Here is a 26,034-nt window from a genome sequence, read left to right on the forward strand (position 1 = left end):
AGTTCAGGTTTGAGAATCACATGACAATGACAATTGAGAATTGAGAATAACGTACATGTCGGAAATAATCAAAAATGTAAGAAACGTTTATATATGTCATAAATGGCATCAACTATACATTGAAAAAAGTTTTTAAGAGCTGCTTTTCTGAAGTTGAGGAATAGTACCCCCACTGTTGAGCACCCACAATCTGAATTCCGAATAGCTGGTACTCGATGCAACCAAGTAGCAGGCACACTTCCTCATCGAGTGACATTTTAAGCTTTAGAGTACTATTGCGCCTCGTAGACTTAATACAAACGATTTCCCGCTTACAAAACATCCGCCGTCAGTAAAAAGTTTTGAAAATAAAATTTTACTTTCATGTGTGAGTAACATAGTGCTGGGGCCAGGGGTTGACGGAAGTGACTAAAATTATTGTAGTCACAAAAATTGAAAATTAAAATACGTATCAACCAAAGTGATTAAAATTTTTGATAGCTTTGGTTTGTGCGTTTATCTTGTCATAATGTGAGTTTGGAAAAGTTTTTGAGATAGTGAGAAAGATCAGAGAGTGAGCTGGCCAGGAGCAAGTGGGCACACAGTGGGCAAAAACGGGTTTTTTCGTTCCAAAATCGTAGAACTCGCGAACAGAAATAGATAGATTGATAATTCTTTTTGGATGTTGTAGTTCACTTAAAGCAGAATATAGGAGAATTCTCTTATATACTCCCCTATAATTATAGGGGAGTATAACATACATTGTTCTAACCTCAAAAAAAAGTCCGATTCTTGGTTATTTTCCAGAAAAATCAAGAAACAGGCTCAAAAAAAAAGTAACAACTGAAAAACATGTAAAAGTAAATACATTGATGCCATTATACCCGAATATTGATTTTATACTGATTTTATTTCTTATACTGACTCAACATAACCTCAATACACGCATGAAATTAAAATATGCTACTTTGTTTAAAAAATCATTGTAAATCGTCCTAAAAAGGTAGGGGGAGCTCTCCCTCCACTGCCAGCCTGGTCGGAGAGAGAGTAAAACCGTTGTGCACATGCGCGAGAACTCTTGGTTGTTAGAAACACTGGCCTAGACTATGATTGCATCCTTCTAACAAACTTTAAACAATTAAAAAATGTGATCTCATTCGAACTTTATGTTTGGCTTCAAATTTGACAAATAGTATAACCGTTTTAACAAGATCAAAATACAAAAAGTAACGAAGATTGCATTTGATTATATAGATGATGCTTGTATGATTTTACAAAAAAGCTTTGAAAATATAAGACGAGACTTTACTTTATGTATTTGTTTGAAAATTTTCCGGAAAAATAACTTCAAAGTTAAAGAAACAGATTTATGTTAGATACTTTTTTGTTTTTTAAAAAGTTATTAAGTCTAATCATAAGAAAAGCATTTTAAGAACTATTTAATTTGTCTTTATTCTATATTTGAGGATTAAATTCTTTTTTTTTGCTTTAAAAACTAGCTAGTATAAAAAATATTGTTCCTAATAAAAAAAAGTCCAATCCTTCTGATAAACTACAACTATTAATTTGAGTGATAAATTTCTTAACTAAACAAATCGGTACCAAAAAAAAAATCATTATCTTACTAATATATAAAGTGAAGTCGCTAAAACTGTTGTAATCGCTAACCGCGAAAACTACTGAACTGATTTTGCTAAAATTTTGCATATCGATTCTTGACAATTCCTAGATGGTTTTAGTATAGTTCTTATCTTGAAAAATTTAACAAGAATAGCAATAAATAAGCTTAAAGTTTTGTAAAAATACGCCAGCTTATCACTTTAGTTTAGTAGGATTCACTAGGTGGCGTCGACATAAAATCGAAGCTACCTGCAATAGAATTAAATAAGTGTGGCTATAACAGTCCAGAGCGTTTCGAAAATTTCTACAGTCGTCTATCGACAGTACATTCACTGCATCAAGAATGTAGGTGATAGTTGTGCAGCTGGGTATCTCGGTTACCGACGACACTCTTCTCCAATGAACAAGTGACCTAGGTCTACTTCCACCCTAATCCTCCAGTATTGACGAGTGCCACCAATAAAAAATTCATCATACCGATAACGTCTTCAGTAAAATACCAGAAGACGTGCCTAGCTAGAGGACAACCTGCTCCAACACTTGAGAGTAACGTGGCCGTTTCACCATCCAGCCTGGTGCCGTCAGAGAATTTTTATGCTACAAATGTAAGCTAGGGAAGACAGCCCTGAGGAGCACGGGCTGCCACAACGGCTTCCTTCTTAGTAGTCGTCCTAACGGCATACCCACAGAGAAAGTATTCTCTAGGCCCTTTTTTCCGACTAACGATGAGCAATTGGTTATCTGGGGAACGACCCGAAGACGAGATATTCTTTGATCAGCGGCGTACCTCCTTTTATCACGGTCTCCGCACATAGAGACTTCGAGGGTAAGAGTCAAGCTATCGATAGCCAGCTCTCCATCATCAGAGATAATAATTAGGAATAGCTGAAAAATTCACCACAGGCCTTTTTCAGGGCCATTGAAAGTATTTACGTTCCCTAATTATATCAATTTCATCGGTTCTTTTAAGGGCTACCTAAGTTTCAACTACCTTGCCAACAAATATATTTTTACTACCATTTCCAGAAGCAATTGGTCGACTAGAAGACTATCTTAACTAAAGGCGGCCACTATCAAACCAAGTCAGTCTGGCAGTCGTCACGAGCAGAGTTATCCTTCGCAAGGCTGGGAACCCCAGTGACTGACGACCCTGTATTACCCTCTCGACCCTAAGCATTCAACCAGAAATCACTGATCCTCTAGGTCTGCGCTGAGTGAACCTAACGGCTATGAAAGGAAAAAAAACTTAAGCCAACGGGACAGTGTCCAATGGACAAGCATCACGAACCAATATCCGCATCTTAGATCACCAAAACAACTGAATCTATTAAAAAAGTGCCTTAGACACCAATGTCTTCGACGTTATACCAGGAGACGTTGGGAAAGAACTCTACAATTAGCTCCAACGCTTCAGACTTTGTAATTTTTTTCCCGATCAGTCTGGGGCCTTAACTGCAGGCCAGAGAAGATCACCCTAAGGTATCCAGGCAGTCACAACTGCTGTAAGCTTCAGTTAAGAAAGAGTATACTTAAGAAGCTCACCGGTCTTTTTTAGGGTCATCAGACGTCGAACTACCTTGCCAACAAATCTATTAGAACTTGACAAAGTTGACAGAAAACAGCCATTAGGGGTCACAAAACTCTTAAGCATGCCAAAAGTCACAAGAGGGTGAACTGGAAGGAAAACTTTAAATGTATCCAATGAATATAATTTAAGTCGTCAAGAAACTGATGCAGAAAATTCATCGAGATTGGAACAGCAGCGTCGAAATCGACAAATAAAGAATTTATTACGTAAGAGATCAGCTTTTTATTGTACCCTCACAGAAATCTCTTAAATCTTTCAGATTTTCAAATAAGTAGAAAATGTATCTGTATTTTTGTGGCGATAAAAAATGTAGAGATTAAACTGCAGGACTTTCTTGCTCTGGTAATAAAGTTGTGAGATAAGAGAAAAAAATATTTCTTTTAATATTTACTTTTTGGGAGTTTTAAATTTTCACTGCTCTAAAAAATAGCCCTTTTCGTAAATTATATGGGAGAAACTGCAAATTGTTGGACCCTTATGGCTTACGATTATTTTATGGCATAAGGAACGCACGGTACTTTTCAGTGTAATTATATTTTTTTTTATTTTTACAGCTTAGTATTTGACCAAATTAACTGTATGGATTCCGAACAAATATGTTTCTAATAAGAAGATTTTTCTTCTGAGAAGTATCAGGAATAGATGTAAAATTTCTTACTGAAAACTTTTCACATTACATGTCAACACACTACAGTGTTCCATTTAGTAAGTCTCGGGCGAAGCCGAGACGGGGGGGGGGCGCTAGTAACGTATATTTTACGGACAGACTTTTACTAGTAATAATTATTATCTAATTCGAATGCTTTTTTACTATTCGGTTACACAATCTTTTTTCCAGTTCTTTATAAAGTTATGAACAGAGGAAAATTTAGAACTTTAGTTTCTGAACTATACACGACTATTAATGCAAATAATTTATTTTTATTAACATTTATTTTATACAGAAAACAACTTTCTCTAGTCTTATTGTTTTTCATAATAACTAACGAATATAAACTTAAATTCAAAGCTTTTAATAAACTTATGTAAAGTAACTTTCATATTTTAAAACTAGAAAAAAAAAGATTTTTATCTTGACGTGGTACAGAGGGATACTCTCAAGGTTTACTGTAAAAAGATTCCGTAAGCTTATATATTGTTTGTTGACTGAGCATAATTTTACCATATTATGTTTGTATCCATGTTTAATAACACAATTTATTAACTGATTAGGGATAAAAAAAATCAGCTTTTTGTAGCAATATTTAGCAATGTCTTTAATGTTGATTTGAAAATTTGCCAACAAATTACAACAAAATGTTATCGTAATCAATTTTTACACTAAAGTTGAACAAAATTGACTAAAAAAATATGTTGTTGTCAAAGTAGTGCAAGAAAAAATAACTATTCGTTTTAATGATTCAAAAAGATAAAAAGGTACTGAAACGGTTGAACAAAACGAAGTAGGAGTTGTGGGGCTACGATATTTTGGGAGAAGGTCAAATAATGTTACAATATCTTAACGTAAATGCTGCCTTATTGTATGTTGTACGTAGGAATAAAATTTATGAAAGTATGTTTTACGTAAAATTCTGTATAGCCTTTAATCGCTACGTGCACTTGGTTTTGCGATGTGACTGTTCTACCAGGCCTTTGTAAGCTTTGTAACATTATTGGTTGTATTATCACTACAGCCGCTGCTGTGCCTTCACTACCGGATCTGTATTTTATATCTGTAATTATTCTAGCCAAATTTAGTATTAAGGCCTCCCCCTTCATTTTAAGAACCCAATCGACCCTGCTGCCGCACCTAAAGCTATTTCTGCTGCCATCTATGCGTACTTTTCCCAGTTTAAAAATTGTTCTTCCGTTTTATCTACTTCGCGTACTTTTTTAACTATGTTTCTTAGCTTGGTACCTATCGTTAATTTACCTCTGGGCCCGTGTTCTTGGCTACCAAGCTCCTATATTCCGCCACTCTCTATTACCATTTTTATTAGGTTTAGCAACTCATGTCCTTCCGCTCTTTTCATCTCTTGTATAATTTTTTTCAAGTTCAGAGTCGGGCCTTCAAAATTAACGATGTGACACTCACCTTCCTCCTGACCCGGTTCAAGTCTCGTTTCTGACGCTTGGGCTGTACAGTCTTTTGCCAAGTTTATTGTCCCAGCGTCCTTCATCGTCCCGTATTTGGTGTGCTCGCATTGAACATGTATTGTCTCTTCTTTCCCGGTGCTGATCACGTACTGATTTTTCGCTTGGAGGCGAGTCCAGTACTCGCCTTTTAATTTCACTAAGACGGTTGGATCGTCCTCCGGGTTGTCTATCCCTTCTCCTGAAATGAGCCGTATCTCACAGGGGTGATCTTTCTCCACCTACTGCATTGGTTCTATTTGTGTGCATATATTTACCTGGCCCAATTTTTTACATTGGTCGACTGCTTGTCGGGATATTGGAGCGAACCTTTTTTTGCTCATGCTACCTACTATGTATTCTCACGTCGGTTTTAGGTATGCCACTGTGTTTGTTTTGCTGAATTCTTCTTGCTCTATGGGTAGCGGTGTTATTCTGAGCAGACTTAATTCTTCTTTCGTTACCAACAGTAATTCAATGTGATACATTATTTTTTTATTAAGTGCCTCCATCGCTATTTCTGCTATTTCTTCTATTATCTCCTCTGTCGTTGTGCCTTCGTCTCCTGGAACTCTGAGATCCGGTCTGAACTACCTTACCAATATTTCTGCCTTCGATATTGTTTTTAAGGCTGCTTCTAGTAGATGCGATATTTTTCAACTCAATTAATAATTAAAATCCGTTGCTGTTTCGAATTTTGCTGCTAGTTTATCGGCCAGCTGCTCGAATTCTATAATTATTCCTGACATTCTATCATATTCGCTAACCCAATCTAAAAATATTTTAAGCCCTTCTTCTTCTACTTTTACCACCTTATCCTCGTATTTTTTATCATTTGTAGTGTTTTTTTGTGATCACTGAACCCTGCGACTCTTATTTATTCTTTGAGGTATTTTGTTGTATCGGTCGTACTTGTTAAATCTGATTCCACCAACTCCTGTTTTCCATCCTTATTAGATTCTGGTATCTGCCCCTGGAGTACTTTTACTGCTTCTACTTGGCTGTAAACTTTCTGCCCTACTACTGTTCTGTACGCTGTTACGACACCTTGCAGCGCTTCCATGGTCTTGCAAGTAGCCGTTCTTATGCACCTAATGCAGTCGTTTTCTTTTCTTTTTGTGACTACATTTCCATTCTACTTTCCTGCTTGCTTTCATAAATGCATCTGTTTCCCCGATTATTCGATCTCAATCTACATACCATATTATTTTTCATGTAGACGCAACTGATTCGGTCGGCCCCAGATTTTCCAATAATATTCCCGGATTCTTCTCGAAAACTCTATTTCTCCCAGTTGCTTTCCAATCGGTGTGGCTTCTCTCCTAAAACATAGAATGGGTACTTTCTTTTATGATACTTGCATTTACCTTTATGTAAATAAATTTCTAGATCATTGGAGAGAAAAGAGAAAAAAGAGAAGGAAAAAAAATCTTCCGGAACGTGACTAGTGTGCAAATTATGATCACCCTTTTTCAATCCTAATATTTCGTACGGACAATGGCAATCTCCGAAACAATGATTCTTACGTACGAATAAAATTGAATTTTTTCAAGTCAAGTTGGAAATGTGGCTCTACCTGTAAATGTTGCGATACAATGAGGAATAAGTGGGAGCGGTGATTTACCAGCGGTGGTGAGGTTAAGCTCTCATAGTTGTAGGGCGTATGTCGCGCCACTTACGATACAACAGGTATTCCACTCTCGAAGGATCGCTTGTATCCTGCATGAGTGGGAGCTGTGGCGTCCTACTGGCTGGACAAAATCGCACCGTCAGTGAAATAGCCGTTTTAACAGTGATTATTGCTTTATAGTAAATAAGAATTCCTTTATTAAAAAAAAAATATGAAATAAAGAAATTGACGATTGACAAATGTTAAAAGCTTATGTTTATCTATAAAACATTTTATTCTTTATGAATAATCTCAATAGGATTCTCTTGGATAAAAAATGATTCTAGAATATCATGACATTGATTCAAGTTGCATGTATGACTCTTCACCGTAAAAACAAAATTTATTATCATAGTCCTTGTTAAAATACAAATATAAGATATCAAATAGGTGGTCAATAAAGTAAGCATCCTAAAAAACGGCGAACTTCCTGTTCGAAGATCTTAATCTCGTTTTACGTGTATAAATAACGTTTGTTTCAAGTTTCAACCAAATATATATAGTGGATACATTTCTATGAGAACATAGACATACAAGTTTTTTTGTGAATTTTTGTGAGTTGAAAACCACGTTTTTTCCCGGGTATTCTAACCTCTATTTTTACTACGCATGCTGTCATCACATAAATTTACATTAACTTACCGTTTAATACCGGTCGCACTTTATCAAGCTCCTGATACTTCGTAAAAAATGCATCCATTTGAAAATAATGTTGCTATTATAATTAATCTTGAACTATAGTATCCTACACATTGACATGAAAGTGAAACGTATACAGAGAACACTGACTGCCTCGATGCGCGATGTTTTGTTACGGATTAAGTATGTACGGATACCACAAAGGAGACAGTTGCAGTCTCGCCAAGTGAGATTGTGTACACTGAAAAAACTATGGAACTGTGTGTCTACCAAAAATGGGGGGTATACATCCTATTAAAACGTGGCCGTAATAAATTCAGATCGTGAGACTTGCACGCCACCACAGGTGGATAGTCATACGTACCATAGTACAAGGTTTCAAACTCCAACTCTGTGGGACCGAATCAAGACCGTAGGTGGATGTGCGCAGCAACCATAAGGTTGCATCTACAATAGACTCCATGCGTGACCGTCAATGTAAACGTCTATACAGATACATGAGATGTATACATCAATTGTAAATGGCTTAAACTAAGATTTAGATTATGGAGCAGGATCAATTGACAAAGAAAACGCTGATGATGAAATTCATGCTTTGATTCCAAAAATAATACAAAAGTGTTAATCTGAAATTCTAAATAACATAAAAATTATGAGTGAGAAATTTAAAAAAGGAATACTTTTTTGTACAGATATAAATAGCGTTAATCATACCATTTTTTGTGTGAAAGATGTATGAAATACGTAACAATTTGTATATACTTACGTCTGTGTACAATGAAAAATTTAAAAAAAAAACATAATTTTGTATACGTTTACCTTGGATATTTTTTTTTACTATAACGAGATATTTATCATAGACATTTTACATAATATGAAAAAATTTATACTTTCTAATTTAACTGGTTAAAAAAAGAACTGGTCAAATACAATTTACACACACTCACACTACACACACACCCACACACACACAGCTGTAGTATTTATACCTAGGATATATATATACTACAGCTGCGGCTAACTATAGTTATAAGTATAAATATAGGTACTGTGGAGGCCATTTAATTTGTTGAGTGGAAAGTATAAAATTTACCAATAAAAGAGGTTATACGACTGAATCAACCAATAGGAATTAAATGTTAAAATCTTCCGCTTAACGAATTAAACGGCCTCCACTGTACACTCATAACATGGCTAATCGTGCGACACTATAAACGATCCCTTATGGCTGCTGTGCGCGCCCACCTATGGTCTTGATTCGGTCCTACAGAGTCGGGGTTCGATACCTTGCACGATGGTACGTACGACTAGTTACCTGTGGTGGTGCTCAAGTCTCACGATGCGACTTGCGGGCACGTTTCAATAGGATGCATACCTCCTCATTTTTGGCAGATACACAGTTCCATAATCGTGTGAGTGGTACAGTGCAACATGCGGGGCACTGCTACTTGAGTGTTCGTGAGCTTGAATTCATATGAAACAAAGTTGGTAGCTGTATAGGCCCATAGTTTTTTCAGTGTATGCACTGCAAGAGTCTCTGGCTATAGGGCAGCAGCTGCCGCTTTCGAGTGGAGATAAGTAGCCCTACTGTTTGGCAAAGCAGAATTCCTTCGAAAAAGTTCTGTTCTCCCACTTCTTTCTCAGTGTACTTATAAGTTGATTGTTATCTGAAGTTTATATATATGCCGTTGCATTCTGTGTGTTAGATTCGTACATTTTGTTGTGCTTACATATTTTTTTTTTCGCACTATTCCCTCACTTGCTACATCTAAGGTGTGCTTGACAGAGCTGTATGTATGTATTTCAGAACCTATTATTATACGACAAGATTATCGTATTTCGTCTGTCTATCAGCACTTCCGGCACTGTGAGTCATTTACAACAGGAAGACGCATGTAGTACTGCGGATTGGTGATTATCTTACATACTTTCCCTCTAAGTTTACCTGTTTTATCATTCCCATGCTAATTTTTCCCTTTTCTATTTTCTCGAAAGGAGCGGACAGTAAGGATTGTTGAATAGTTTGGCTTTTTTCTTCAGTGAATGCTTTGACTCTAAAGTGTTAATTTCTCTACTCGGTTTCTAGTGACTCTTGTCTTTTCTCCTATGTACTCGTTGTGCGTTTTGGTTTTGGCGTTATTTACTCCTCTTCTTTTTTTTTAACATTATTATTTTTGTACTATCCTACGAAAATAGCACTTTCTTCTGTGAGTTAAGTTTATTTTGTGCGCTGGCTGCGTGACTCTGTGAGCTTACCGTACGACAGCACTCGTGTTACCAGGTTTGTAGCGGTCGACGGTGGCGTCTGCTTCATCCTGGAGGACTCGGTGATGGAACAGGTCCTAAGGTGCTAGAGCTGCTCTCATGTGAGTATCTTTTTATATATTTGTACAAAGGTATAAGTACTGGGGCAGCGTCGTATGTTGCGACGTATATTGCCCCTCTGGTTGGTCGCTCACCGTGTTGTTTCAGGACTGTCTCTAGACTGATCTCTGCTCTTCGTTGGGTTCTGTGCTGTGAACCCGCTGCGACGTCTTGTAGTCGAGGGTCTCGTACGTCGTAACTGTGGGCTTTTCGTGCTACAATGCATTCGTCCTTGTGGCCGTCGATATATCTGCTTCAGACCCAGAAGGGCTCCTGCTGGAGCAGCGGCCTGTTAAACGCGTGAGCCATCTCTTATTGGAACTGGCTATCGAGCGTCTTCCTCGGGGACGCAAGAAGGGACATATATAAATAGAAAAAGGGGGTGACAAAAGAAAAGAGAACAAAAGAGAGAGAAAGAAAAAAATTTATGTACTTAAATATACAAAATAACAAAGATTGTTGTATAAATCAAAAACTCGCGAATTTTGTTCTGCCTTTCTGCATGCCTCTGCGTCTTCCTGTTATATTATTTGTTTTTTGTACGTTAATAAATTACAGACTTATTATATAATGAATCTTTCGATAACAATGATGCTATAAAGACAAAACCGTCGATAGCACGTTTAATTTTTTTTTCTTTTTTTTTCTTATTATAAAAGGTAGCGCCACTTGCCTCACTTGTGTTTTGCTTAAGCAATTAAATAATTGATACCTTATTATATTTACTGTATTTCAAATAAAACTACTTGCCATTGCCCATATCATACCTTTTTCCATTATATTTTTGCGGTGCGTCCGGGGGCCGCGAAAATTTGAGCGAAGTTAGCAGTTTAAGTTTATACCTCCGTGTTTTTTTTCGTGTTCGCATTTTCTGTCGGGGCTTTAACTACACATGATTGTTTTATTTCATCTACGTAGGATATTCTCACCTCGTCTTTTCTTTCACATTCTTTTTTGTAAAATGAATGCCGGTGATTTCGTCCGGGTTCTCGTATAAGGCGTCGCATTTCCCTTTCGATGGTTCTTTTAACACATAAACCATTCCTACCTCGAATTAGTATCTGGTGTTTAATTTGTGGTCGTAATAATACTTCGACCAGTATTTTACTTGCACCTGATTCATTGCGGCGATGGTTCTCATCTCCGTCAGTGTCGTTATAAGCTTATTACATAATCGTTTGACGTCTTGCCATCGGATGATGGTTTAAAGCTAGTGTGTGTTCTCGCTCTCTGTCCGAAAATAAGCTCATACGGTGAGTATCCTGTAGTCGCATCATCCGTTGTATTATGTGAATGCATGCACAACAGTAAGTGTTTATCCCATTGATCCTCTTTTTTTACATAGGCTTCTATGTATTCCGTGAGCGTGTGATGCATTCGTTCGATAGCTTCATTTGTCTGAAGGTGAAATGCTGTACTACCCATTGTCTATTTTAAACAATTTTGCTTGTTGGTCCATGCTTTTATTTATGAAGTGAGTACCTCAGTTAGATAGTAGATGTTCCGGGAGTCCGAAGTATGCTGTAAATTTTTCGGTGATTGCCCTTACGGTCTCCTCAACTGTTGCTGTTTTCACTAGTACAAAAAAAATAAACTTCATTAGCCAGTCTTGCAAAGATAAAGTATGTGTGTATTTATTTACTGATGGCTTTCTGATTGGTCTGCAGTAGTCTATTAAGATTTTTTCAAAAGATCTGCTTGGTGTATCCGTAAAAAGCATGTCTTGTTTCGTTTTTACTCTTACAAGTTTCTTCGTTTGAACATGATGACATTGACATGAGGGGCACTCAAAATGACTTGCCTTATGTCTAGGTGCATTTTTCTCCAGTAGTAGTCTTTTGCGACCCTACTATATATTTTGTTCATACCTCTGTGCCCGCCTATTGCTACTTCGTGCTCCTCTGTAATGATTTTAAATCTTTGATTTGTAGGTGGAATTATTAGTGTGTTAGTTTAAAGCACTGCGGCTAATCTAGTGCTCTTGAATACTTCTCCGAAAATGTTGACAAAGTACCTCCATTGGGTAAGATTAAGAGTCGCTAGATCTTAAATCAAACATTAAGTAATGTATTAAAGCTATTAAAGAAATAATAGTAGCAAACAGCATTAAAACAATTGGAACTATTAATGTTTGATTTGAGCGTCGTTTCTTCGAATTGCTTCTTTACATACATGTGTATAATCGTTACCTTTCCCTCATTGGTACTTTTAGCTTTACCTACGACTTACTCCTCGTTGTTCATGTGCGTTGGATTTATGTATCCTCTTTCATGTAACGCATCTATTGCTTCCGTATTGGGTACCGCTTCCGTTCCCGTCATAAACGCCAGATTTTAAAAATAGCTAAAGGGATAGTTTTCAATCTTGTGTATGTTTTTGCACAGGGGCGGATCTTCACCCTCTTTTGGTGCCCATGGCGGCCTCTCATTTGGCAGGCATGTTCTCCACACTGTGTATTTTTCCATCAATGATCAGTGTATAAATTTGTTAGTTTTATTCTCGCTCTCCCTTTTGCATAATGCGTTATTTAACTTATTAACCTGCTCTACTTCTCCTTCCACTGTAATTTCAGATTTTTCGTCATCGCTGCTAGTCGGTCCCTCCATCAATAAGGTCTTTCTCCATTCTTGATTAACTTCCGTTATTCCTTCCCCGCTAACGCTGGTCTGTTCTTCCGTCTAGTTCTGGCTCACTCTTGCGTTCTTCACGCCTTTCACTACTACTGCTGTCATCGTTATGTGAATCACTTTTCAATTCGGTGTTAAAATTTTATACAAGGGGCATATAATGGGCGCTCTCACCATTACCTTCTAGATGTAAATGGCCGACTTTTTCTTTGTCCGTTGCAATATAGTGCGTATAAATATATTTTCACTGGTTTAATTTGAGGTGTACACACACGTTTTTCTTAAATTCTTGCGAAAATATGTATATACATTCTCCATTTTCATATTCTGTACGGGTCTTCTGTATATTTTCTGTTCACTCTGGCTCTGTACACCTTTGCAGGTATTCTGAACTTTTTAATACCGTTCTCAGCTCGTCAATCGAGAGGTTAAGATTAAATGAAAGAATTAGGCTATGACATAGTCAGTTTCCCGGTGGGTCATACGGTAGTCGTGGTACTTAACAAAGTATTTTATGAGGTCAAATACATTTATTCATTTCTCTTCGTGCATTATCGTTAAGATACTCCCGGCACTTGTCTGTCAGCGCCTTTGTGTCTGATAGTAAGTTGGGCTCCTTTATTGTTTGATCCCCCGGTTCTTCAAACTGGACTCGCTTATCAATTTTACGCAACGTTGGATCTGTTTTTTGCCCTTTCTCATGTGATGCTTATTCCTCAGGTATGTTTTCGTTAGGTTTCAACACATTAATCCTTATTCCCAGTCTTCCCTCTTCATCTCGCTTTTTTACGTTGATCATAACTTGCCCCCGTAGTTTGTCTAATTTTCCCTCCAACAAATTGTGTATGTCCGTTTCCTTGTCCACCACTGTTGTTGGAGCGAAATTTGTTTCTGTGCTCCTTAAGGACTTTGCTGACCTACGTTCGTCTTCTTCCGTGTTTTGTGCCGTTGTACTATTTGGCGTTTGTAGCGTGTCATAATGAGTTATTAGTACTTCTTTGAATAGGCTCGTTATTAACGGCGTGATTAAATAATTGAGATTTTGTCTGTTTAATTTATCCAGCTGTCTCTTGTGCAACTTTCGCTTTCTTCCCTCGATCAATACTGCTGCTGGTGTACTCGTTGTTTTTACTCCCCTTCGAAATCCTAGTTCTTTAATAATATAACCTAATTTTTCGTCTGTCATTCCTTGGAAAATAGGATCATCCTCTCGACATTTTTTTGCTTCATGGTCTGATGTATCTGAACCTGTGCATTTTATTTCCATGTCGCGCTTATTTTTATTGTGTCTCTCAAATATCTCCTCCTCAAAGGTCTCGGTATCTCCTGCTACCTCATCTGTTTCCGTTAACTCTCAGGTATAATTAATTTCTTCATTACCTTTCACTTTCCTTGCCTTTTTGGCCGCCAAGTTTACTTTTAACAGCTGCCGGCCCCAATCACGAGTCCCGTACCGTAATTTCCCGATTCACTATTTGTCATTACTAGTGTTTCGCAGCTTGCCACAATAATATTCTTTAACGGACTCTCGTTGCGTTCTGTAATAGAAAACAGTGCTTACTTTGTTATAAGTGTATCTAACTGACGCTTACGAGTTTTCTGTCCCTTTGGTACGACCACATTCCTCTTGATCGCTTGAGTGCTTGTTGATTTTACCATGTCGCATTTGATTCTTCCTTTGTATATAGGCTAATCCATCGCTCACTGGCCCCTATAAAATGATTTCATCCGTTACTTTCGTGTCTGTTTCCGTTTTTAAATTGTTAACTATAATATTATCCCTTGGTCGACCTCGTTTTCTCACTGTTTTCCTTATTTTTTTGCTTAACTTTTTGTTTATTTCTGCTTTTTCTTCGAATTTGGAGTCTCCTTCACCATCAGCTTGCCCATTTACTTGTTCTTATATCACGTTTATTTCCATTTCATTCATCAAAATTTTTTGTTTCTTCTTCTGTACTTTCTTATCTGAATCCTCTGAATCAGAGTAAATGATTTTTTTTTTTTTTGGTATTTCCCTGAATATGCTGTTTACGGGTCACTCGTATTTTAAAATGCGCGCCGAGGGCCCATTGCTAATGGCTAGTCCTTCTTTCTCCTATTCGTCCGCCAGCTGATACAGTTTTTGGCGTGGCCACTTAGTGTTTATTTCTTCCTCTCCTATTACTGGATTTCGAAAAAGTGTGTCAGGTGCTTTGTTTAAAACACCTGGCCGATATACTGCTTCAAACTCTTAGCCTCGTAGTTTTGCTTACAGCCTGTTGAATCTTATGTCGGGCTTCTTTGATGTATGATAATGTTTTAGTGGTTCATGATGTGTGACCACTGTAAATTTGCGCCAAAATAAGTACGGCTGACACTGTTCTTTTGCGAACACTATGCCCAACAGATCCTCATCATACGTCGGATAGCGTTATTTACTACCTCGGTGGCATCGTGAAGCATATTTATACGGTCTATCTTTCCCCAGTTCGCCTGGACTTAATATTGCCCCTATCACGTAATCTGACGTGTCCGTTGTAACTATAAAGAGTTCATGCAGTTAGGTACAATGAGTGCTGGCTCACTACATAATGCTTTGATAAGTGTCTTAAAGGCTTGCTCCTACTGCTCTTCCTATTTAAACTCTCTTTATATTTTTAAGAGCTTGGATAGTGGCTGAGCAGTTTTTGCATAATTCTGGATGAGTCGTCTTTGATAGCCGACAAATCTAAAAAACTATTTAATTTTTCTGATATTAGTAGGTTTCGGATATTTTCTTGCTGCCTTGATCTTTTTTGGGTCTGTTTTTATTTGATCATCCCCGACAATATGCCCTAACACTTTCACTTCCCATTTGAGAAATTAGCACTTCTTAGGTTTGATAGTCAAGTTAGCCTCTGCCAAGCAATTTGAAAGTCTAATAAAGCGTCTTCCATGTTCCTGAAGGATCTCAGCAAACACCATTATATCATCTAGGTACACCTCTATTTTGTGCCCTAAAAAAGTATTGGGCGAGTCCGTACATCCTATTGGCATTATTTTATACTGATAATTCCCGTTCGGCCCAGAGAATGCCGTTTTATGTGCGTCCTCTTCGTAAATTTCAATTTTAAAAAACCCTTGTCTTAGATCGATTACTGTGATATATTTAGCTGACGCTAAATGCTCAAGTATGTCACTCTGGAATGGTAAGGGATGGTAGTTTTCTACGGTAGTTTTGTTAAACTGTCTAAAATCGGTTACTACGTGCCAATGCTCCTCTCCGTCCGGTCCTGCATGCTTGAGTACGATCAACATATTAGAAGTGTATGGCGATTTCGATGGTTTAACTATACTTTTTTCTAGCAATTTTCCTATTTCTTTCTTAATCTGTTCCCTTACTGCCGGTAGGTACCTATAGCATTAGCCGTCACGGGTTTATCTGCTGTAGTTTTGATGCGATGCTTTAATATATTAGTGGCTTTTAGCAGCTCTCCATCCTGACCAAACACGAAGGGATTATGTTCTATTAGTTTTCTGACATGTAATTTTTCTCCTTCGTTACAGCTAGACACGTCTATGAGTTTTATTATTTTTTCCACTCTTGCAATTCTGCTTTTATTTAACTTGCCGTCAAAATTATCGTTACTCATCAAATCAACATTACTATTGCTTGTTTTATGTTCATATTTTCTTATTTCATTAAATTTTTTTTTTTCCCTTTGTTTTGAACAGCCTTATCATTGCCTCATTTAAGCCCCTTGCGTCGTTCCCTTTGACGCTAAACGGTTCAGCCTCTTGCATTTCTTCGCATTCTAATAAATCAATCTCGGGTACCGATATTTTAACTGTTTCATCTCTCGTATTAATGAACTCTGCATGAATCTTTCCTTAATTCACTATAGCCATGAAATTTCCGAATGATACGCTTTTTCTATCTATTTTCTGTAAAGAGGCCCAACCAATATTAACATTTTCGCTCGTTTTCTTTACACGAGAATACACCACTTGTCTTGTTCTGGCAGGAATTTCGAGCATCTCTAGCTTTTATTTTATTTTCATGCCTCCCAATTACAAAATATTCTCCTGGGCACATATGAGGCCATTATGCATTTTAAAAATATCCCAACCAATTATACCTTCCACATTTATTGGAAAGTCGCTTAGAACCACATTTAATGCATAAACGGGGTCATTCAGTGGTATTTCTACTATACCCAACGTGCTACACTTGCCGTGCGTAACTTCAATAATTTTTACTATGGATACCTTTGTCAACGAAAGTGTCTGCACGGAGGCTATCTTCTTTTGCGATTGATATCTCTGCACCTGTATCGTTGTAAAATTTTACTTCACCTTTTTGTAGCCGAGAGCTTTTCATACATATTAAGGAGGGGGGGTCTTAGTTTCTATAATTATATTTATGGTTCTACAAGAGGCTTTGCATTTACTATCTCCTCGTATTTTCTCTTCCGTTCGTGGGCTGTTTTGTAGCGAATTATTTTTGCTCCTCATCCTATCGACATACGTGCTCGTAGTCAGTGGATCTCTTACCTGAATATTGACCTCACGCGGCTTACTATAAGGTTCTCTTGCGGGCTGTGTTAGGCTTGGTGTACTTTTATTGAGCTTCTCTGTCTCTACGTACCATGTGTATGCACCTTCATGCGTTTTGTTGTCTACACGTGTGCCTGCTGCCGCGCTACCACTGAGCGCGCTTATCACCTTATTGCCTATTGCTGAATGCTCGACGTTTGGGGAGTGCATCGAGCATCGTTGGAGTTTAAATTCCCCTCGTTTATTCTTGTGGCTTGCGACTCCATTTCCTAAATGCATGGCTTTGTTTCCTCGTTGTTTACCTTGGTTATTATAACTCGTTCAGTATTGATACTGCCCCCTTTAACAATAACTTCCATTTTTACTGTTATATCTGTTTATATTATCAAAATTTTGATTCGCTGCGTTTGACCTATTATAATCACCTGCCAATAACCATTTTGTGGCCGTTGGCTGATGTACGAGTGGTTATTGTTCTCATTATAGTTACCATCATAATAGTTATTGTCATTATTACAGTTATTATTGGGGTGTCTGTAACCACCATCTTCATTTTTTTTGCTGTTGATAATAATTATTATTACCGTTGAAGTTGAGATCATTTTGCCACGTAATATAAGATGAGTTATTACACGCAGTTTCCCTCTTGTTCCTGGCAGATTCTTCGCACGGTTTGTTATGTGGTTTATCAGGATTAGTTATTTCTTCCGTTAGTGCATCTTTATACAGCTTTTTGCGTTCCCTAGTAGTTGTTTGTAGAGTCCTCTACAATATGAAGACCATAAATCGTCTTTGTCAAACCCACTCTACGTACTCTGTGACAGTACTTTCCGTTAGTACATCATTGGTTGCTATTGCACCTATTTTTGAATATTTTTTATCTTTATGGTAACTTTACTGTGTTGCATAGGAATTGTACAGTCCGTGTCCCGTGTTACGCAAGCCCATCTCGTTGTCTACGTTTGTAGCGGCTTCTATAGCTTCCTTTATCATTTCCGGTCTAAGTCCAGTTACGTTCTAACTCTATGGTGCCCTGAGGCCGTATACAAATTGTTTAGCCACTTTAATATCTGAATTGTTTTTCGCTACTGTCTCCTCCACTCCTCCAGGTGTAGATTTGAATCATAGGTTATCATGATTCTATTACATAATCTTAGTGGCTGACTGCAGTATTGTGCAATTCATTTACTTGCGTACTGCGTTAAAATTTTCAATTCTGCTAACAGCGTCTCCGTGCCCCCTATGCTTTCAAATCGTCGCGAGAGTGCTCGTAAAAATTTATCGACTGTATTAAATAGTAAAAGCCGTGCACAAAACTAGTCTGCAGCTATACCCTTTAACTTACCCACTAATGTCCCTATAAAATATTTTACGGACGGCCGTGAAATTGTTGTTTTCACTATCTTTACCATTTTTTTAAATAGCGGGAAGTTAATTGGGTCCCCGTTAAATATTGGGACTAGCGAGAAACCTCACTTCAGCATCCTGTCTACTTATCCCTCTGCTTCCTCTTACTACAATTGTCTTCAGTAGGCCCAAGGAAGAGGGGACGCACGTACGTATAGCTATGATACCGTACGTGACATGTATCTGTTAATGTATTATTGCTTATTTTTGTATTGCATTCAATTCAACCAACACTCAAAAATAACGTAATAGGACTTATCTATGATTAGCATTTTCAAATTATTTATTCTTCTAATGTACGTTTTTGCAATGCCTTTTTTTTAAACATGAGGGCAGCAAATGAACATTTTTGTTGAGGAGGAAAGCGTTGGGCACATCCAATCAGTTTTATACAGTCTTTTTAAGGAGGGCGAGGAGGTGGCATAAGAAATTTGAGTGGTGTCATCGGGCAATAAGGGGGTCAGGGGGCAGATCAAAATTTAATTTTGTTAATTTTACAGAGCGAGAAAGCGAATCATTCTTTATTTTGAGGGCTGGCTGTAAGGGATTGAATAGGGTGAAAGAAATTTAAGGGTTGCCGAGGGGCCAGAGAGAGGTAAAGGGGGTTAAAGTAAAATATCCTTAAACCATTTTACAGAGAAACGATCGCTGTTCAGCCTGATTTTGAGGGAGTGGTAAGGGGTGCACAAGTGGGGTCGAGGAGGGACGGTGTAAGCAGCCTCGTCACAGTTTCCGCAATTGTGACACTTTGTACTTTCAAGTGTTCGTACCATGCTCCCAAGAGTACAGCCCGGGAACGTTTAAAAATAAAGAATTTAGATTTTATATATTTAGAACTTATTTATAAAGAGATGTAGTTATTAAATATTTGTTTACAGTTATGGTTTTAAGAACTGTAATAAAACTATTGTTGAAAAAACTCTGTTGTTGATGTACAGGTCATACTGAAATCCACACGCCCGCAAGATTAAGTCCATAATTAACATCTGCCATGAAGTATTTCAATTGGTTTAACTTTTTTTTTATGCGACTACTCTGAACATATTTACCTGTGAGCATCCTTTGGAATCTGAGAAACGGATCTTCTTGCATTGTTTTGATACATTTTTGCAATGTAGGTATGCACATAAAAAATCTCCTTTTACTTTACCCAGCTTACTTGATTAATAAGTATTTACAATAAACAAGAGGCATCTAAAATATTTGTAACGAACATAACTACATGTATTATACTAAAACATAATAAAAATCTATTTTTGGATGTCTTATTGTAAAAAGTCAGAGATGTTTTGGAGGTCATTCAATATGCGCGCGCAGTAGCCATGCTTTTAAGGGTATAATTTTGTATGTATAAGATGTCTAATGTATGGACGCTATTTCATATCAGAGCGTTGCAACTGTGTAAACTGTGGCCTCTTCTAAATAATTATATAATATAGAAAGATGTATGTATACGTGATAGCACACACACACGTATGTGTGTAATTCGGCTCATTTTTATACGAATGGTATATTATTTTTCTATTGCTTGCACTATTAAATGACGATACTGTCTATGCTAATGATGCTGCTGCATATGAAGAAATTGTAACGATTAAGCTAGAGCTCTTGCGAGACCTTTGTTTCAGCCTAAATACTGTTTTATATTAGATGTTTACTGTATTGCTCTCTCTCTCTCTCTCTCTCTCTCTCTCTCTCCCTCATTCTTTCACTTTTTATTTAGTACTTCTACGGCAGTATTTACATTTAGAATATTGAAATTTAAACATTATATACATGGTTACTTACGTTCACATACACACTACAGTCGGGAAATACTACAGTCAGTTCTAGCAGTAGCCACTGCAATACACTGCAAGGAGTGATGTATGAATCTGTGTATATTTGTATACTTACGTCTTATCTGCGGGTTATCAAACACATAAGAAAGTGTAGATATTTCCTACATGAATCTTTACTATACAGGACCTACATGGAGGGGTCACGTGACCTTTTTGGATGTGATTGAATGAATATATGTAAATTTAACAAATGAGAGCAAAAATTTTAATACTACATTTGTAAAACATTACAACAAATGTATACTCGGTATTCAATTTTTTGAAAATAACAGTATGACTATTAAACACCGTTAAGAACGTTGTATTCTGAAGAATAAACAAAATCGGAATGTAAAAATTTTTATTTGTTGTCTAAACTTAGAGAAAATCATAAGAGCGCACTAATAGATAGGTGTTAGACCTATACATGACCTCGAAAAAATTAAAAAGTGTCATAACTTTAAGTTAATGCTAAAACGTAAAAAAAAGAAAGTTTATGAGTTACAAAAAAAAAAATATTGAGGAACAATAATAGAGATAAATAAGTCCGTATAGAAACACAGCCATAAGATCTTACTTTACTTAAACGGTATTCTTTGTTTAAAAAAAAGTTAAAATTATAGCACATTCAGGATATCAATATAAACGAGCAAAGATTATTTCACAATGGTCTGATGACAAGGTGACCTTAAAAAACAGAGAAACAGAGAAACATCATGCTTACGTCTCACAAGATAAGCAACAAACAATAGTTTAAGGACCACATAATTATTAAAGTGCCGATTCAGACTATTTAAATAATAATTTTGTTTAAGAATGTAGTCGTATTAAAATTCCAATACTCGACAGGCAAAGGCAGTTGCCCAGTTTCAAACTTGTATCACATAATTTACATTATCAAAGTTGTTGAAGTGAGTGTTTAGAAACACTGAGTTAGTGATGATAGTGGGTCTGGGTCGTGCATTAACGATAATGCTAACGATCATGACACTGAATATCATGATACACGATACTGTCGATGAACTGCGAAGAAAAGTTCTTCCGGTGGTCCCTAAACTCCTCACCTTGTTTTGTTTTGGTTTTTTCATGTATAGACTCAATTAAATTTATAAAAATACAAGTTAACGATTACTAAGAACTATTGCTGGCTTAATTACATAAATTAAAAGTAAAAATAGTATCTTAAACTTGTCGTTATCTTGCACTGTCACCATACAGAATAGCATCCTAGTACCGACTTATACCTGTGACTATCTGATTTCTAATGTGATTGTCAAAAAACTTGCATGCTGATGCGAAACAAGGTCTGACGGCGACTAATGTTAATGCGTTGAATTTGAACTTTACTAATGTTTGTTTGAAGTGTGACGAAAAAACTGTCACAACTAAAAGGTTAGCTCATCTGATTTTACTGCTGAACAAAAGACAGAGAATACGTATAACTCAGGGACATAGCAAGATAATAAAGAAGCGATGAGTTTAAAATACTATTTCCACTTACATTTTTGTATTAAAAGAAGCATTGTTTTCTATTAAAAAAAAAAATTACTAACGTTAACCTGTGTTCTTATTCATAAACTTAAATCACCATGTAAAACTATCACTCAAAAAAATTGCTACTGAATTAAAATACTTTGAAATGTTTTTTTAACTAGCTTTTGTTTGATTTTTTCAATTTTTTCGTACAAATGTAAAAAAAGCTTCTTTATTGATAAAATGTGTTAAATATCAGTCTACAGAACTATACCGCAAAATTGGAATCCTACAAGTGTGACAATTTTAATTTGGTTTTTTTAAGTTAAAAATGAAAAATAAGTATTTTTTATGTTAGTTGTAGGAAAGATCATCCCATATCTTGCAAAGAATTCGAGCCCTAAGTAAATTCTGTAGGCCCGGCCCAAACTGGACAGTAAGCGATTCATAAAATAGCCTTATTTTCTTTTAGTACTAAATTTAGTAGTAGATTAACATATTTTAAAAAAAATAATACTCAAAAATCAACTGATGGGAAGTTTTTTTTTTAATTTACTCGTACAATTACCGCCGTAAATGCAATATTTCTTCATATTTAGAAAATTTAAATTAAGTAGTTACAATGTAAATTTTTTGTATTAAGTTTTATTTTACCTAGTTATAATTTTGTTATACTGAAGGGGATAGTGACCCGTCACAACTTTTGGAAATAAAAAAAGAGTAAGCAAAGAAAGAGAAAAGTTGAATAGCCCCATCAGGCTTCGTGTGCTCTGTTTAACTAATCATACAGCTTTTTTGTCATCCTATTTAAACAATTGAGTTTTTTTTTACCATATTTGTTAAATTATGTAGAGCTTAAAACATAAACAGATTAACTTGAAATGTGACAGAATAACACGTTTCTTAAAAAAAAATTCTCCATTATTTTTACGCTGTACAGTTTTTTTTAATTTTCGTGTATTTTCTTACATTTAATATTACTACATAATATTTTTGGAAAATGGCAGTTATTTTGTGTTCACCCTTATCTCGGTTTAAGATAGTCTATTAATTAGTTGAACTAGAGATGTGACTTACGATATGAACGATTACTATATTAAGTGATTTTTAAATTAGTCATCATCATAAATGATACTACAGTATTAAAAACATTTTTTTGTATTCTTTCAAATTATGTATAGTTCTTAGGATTTTTTTTCTTTGAGTAGTACAATTTAATGATGTAATTCTCAAATTTAACATTTTCTATATTACAGGTTCTCTCAGCTTTAGATATTTTACAGCCGCCACATCTTGATTTTTTTCAAGAAATGTATCCTTATATAAATGCGATTGTCGTAAACTGTTACAAGGGTAATTTTTTTTCTAATCTTTGTGTGGTGACTTGATTGAAATTTTTTTAGGCATGCCATTACTCGTAAAAAAAGTAAGTAAACAAACGCATATATAGATCTACACTAACGTCTTATACTCTTCAAGTTCTGCCTTTTGTAAATGAATATGTTTACATTGCTGTATGTTATATATATATGTATATGCTACCTTGCAAGCTCTTCTTATAGCAAAAATACGATTGCGTATAATGTTTTAGAAAAGTTTGAGTTTTATTTTTAATTACAATGTACATTAAACTTTGAAATGTTGTTTTAAAATATTAAAATAAATATTATTTTAACTTTGAAAAAAAGTTAAAATATTGATGGTGAATTATGTAAATGTGCTGTATTTGAGAAATCCCTTTTTGCTTTTTAATATGAGATATGTGAACGTTCTGTATCTGAAAAACTCCCTTTGCTTAAGTGCAGTATCAACGTTCAGGATATTTTAGAATAAATTGATTAAGCATTGGTTAATGGATTCAAACTTACTAAAAATTAAATAAAGCGAATCTAGTCTTAAAAAGAAGTAAGAAAATGAATCATTACCATAAAATTCTTGTTAATTATAACTGTCAAGTCGTTATGTTTACTTTGTAAATTGCGTTGAAACGTAGGACCCAAATTTTCAGCCATCACTGATGTACTGGTGTAATAAGTGTACCTTATTAAGTGGGGTTCATGTATCAAAAAAAAAAAATAAATAAATAAATAAAAATAACAGTACCATAAAAAAAATTGTTTTTTTGTACTTAAATGTTTAATTCAATGTATGGTAAATTACATGACAATCAAAGTACGATTTTAAAATTATGTGTCATCAAAAAAATAAAATTTTTTTTATTGATGGCCCAAAAAGTTAAGGAGAAGTATTTCTATTTAATACGTTGATTTGTTATTTCATTTCTTGTGAAAAAAAATTTTATCTATGGCTTGGACTGGTATAGCATCAATATTACTTCCAAAAAGAAAGACCAGTCATAGAACAATTTGTTTACCATTAGACTTAAACAATGTAGAAAGTTTGTTCTTAGAATATAAATATAAAAAAAGATTAAGGAGACGTATGTTTGATCATATGGGACGAGGCTTCTATGATTCCAAAAAGAGCCTTAGAAATAGTTGAAAGAACATTACGTGATTTACGTAATACAAATATCCATTATGCTGGTAAATCAATAGTTTTAAAAGGAGATTTTAGACTGATTGTTTCAGTTTTAAAGAAAAATAATAGAAGCATAATTGTACAAGAAAGTGTTAAATCATCATATCTTTAAGCATTGTTTCATGTTCTAAAACGTAATATCAGTATTTGCTTAATTAACAGAACATTTTTCAATGCATCATAATTACTTTTTATTTCATACAGAAAACAATTTTCTTTAGTCTTAGCGTTTTCTACGACTATACATAAATTTCAAGGTCAAAGTTTTAATAGTATTAGATTATATTTGCATAAAACCACTATTTTCGTGTGGTCAAGTATACGTCGCTTTATCAAGATGCAAAAATAAAAATTAAATTTCTATTCAAATAGAACGAGATAACTATTTGGAAATGAAAAATATCTTTGACGTCAACTAATCTGAAGTAGATAGAAATATTGAATTTTTATACATTTGCAAAAGTAAAAAATTGTACATTATACTATTGCACGATTTATTTAAATATTAAATGAATGTATAAAATTAATAAAATTATGTTAATATTGTCTTATGACATAATGAGGTAAATTTTAGTTATTACTCTATACTGCTTACTTTGATAAAAAAAATCAATTATGCTGTATTATTATGCATAAATATCATTTTTATGTATACTGTTTAATTTAATTAAATATCTTTGATTAAAAAAAACTTTGTCTTCAATAACTGATTCATTTTTAATTAAATTTGTAACATTAAAACATAAAATTCAAACACAAATACAATTGTATTAAAATAATGTGTTCATAAATTTTTTTAATTATATAAAGTCTTTATTTCTTATTAGTCTTTATTTATTGCACGTGAATATTTTTCTTTTAAACGTTGCGCATTATCAATATTTCACATATTTGTATGAATAGAAACATGATTTCTACCCTTTTGTAGTGAATAGGGCTACCACTGAGGTCTGTTGTTTAAATATTCTATATTATTTGTAGTCTTTTTATTTTGTACGACAATATCATGTCATACTTTTATACATATTCAATAATGCAATCATTAAACGTTTTGAGAATTTAAGAGAAAAAAAAGAAAAAAAGATCACCGTGGTATGGCACTCCTTTAAGGGTGGTGTTAAAGTGTGTTAATAAATTATATAGATAATATAATTATAGTGGGAATGGTGGAAAGAGTCTGGAGAGAGCTAAAACAAATATTAAAGCGTTGCTTAGACTGTGCTACTAACAAATTATAATCCTTTACATAGGCTTTGATGTAGCATATTATACTGCATTTAAATATTTTTATGAAAAGAAATGGAACGTTTCGAATAGAAGTTAAATTAAAAGGTTTTTGTTACATTTATGACATTTTTGTTAAAATTGAATGTAACGGTTTAAATACCCATACTATCGAAAATAGTTCAAGTAATTTGAATTATTACTTATTAGTAATACTGATAGTGGGCTTATTTTGTGACTTATTACAACGTATCAGAATTAAAAAAAGCTAAAGGAAATTATAAACAAAAGTAATCATGATTTTGAAATTAGAGAGTTAATATAAACATAACTATTTCTAGTAAAGAACAAACAATTTATACATACATATATATATATATATATATATATATATATACATATATAAATGATGACTCCCATTCTGTGAGAAAAAGTTCACTAAAATAGCATGTTCTT

General features: G+C 35.0%; 1 protein-coding gene across 1 annotated transcript in view; it reads left to right on the forward strand.

Annotated features, from left to right (window-relative positions):
* Positions 1-26,034, forward strand: part of nmo (serine/threonine-protein kinase nemo) — a 497,113-nt gene that overhangs the window by 90,766 nt on the left and 380,313 nt on the right. The window contains exon 3 of the mRNA XM_023391687.2: positions 23,070-23,125. Coding sequence (XP_023247455.1) covers positions 23,070-23,125 — 56 coding nt within the window. The remainder of the gene's footprint in view (positions 1-23,069; positions 23,126-26,034) is intronic.

This window comes from Copidosoma floridanum, unplaced genomic scaffold (assembly GCF_036245765.1).
Source record: "Copidosoma floridanum isolate Cflo_tuat_1 unplaced genomic scaffold, Cflo_Japanese_pri ptg000028l, whole genome shotgun sequence".
Taxonomy (NCBI): Eukaryota; Metazoa; Arthropoda; class Insecta; order Hymenoptera; family Encyrtidae; genus Copidosoma; species Copidosoma floridanum.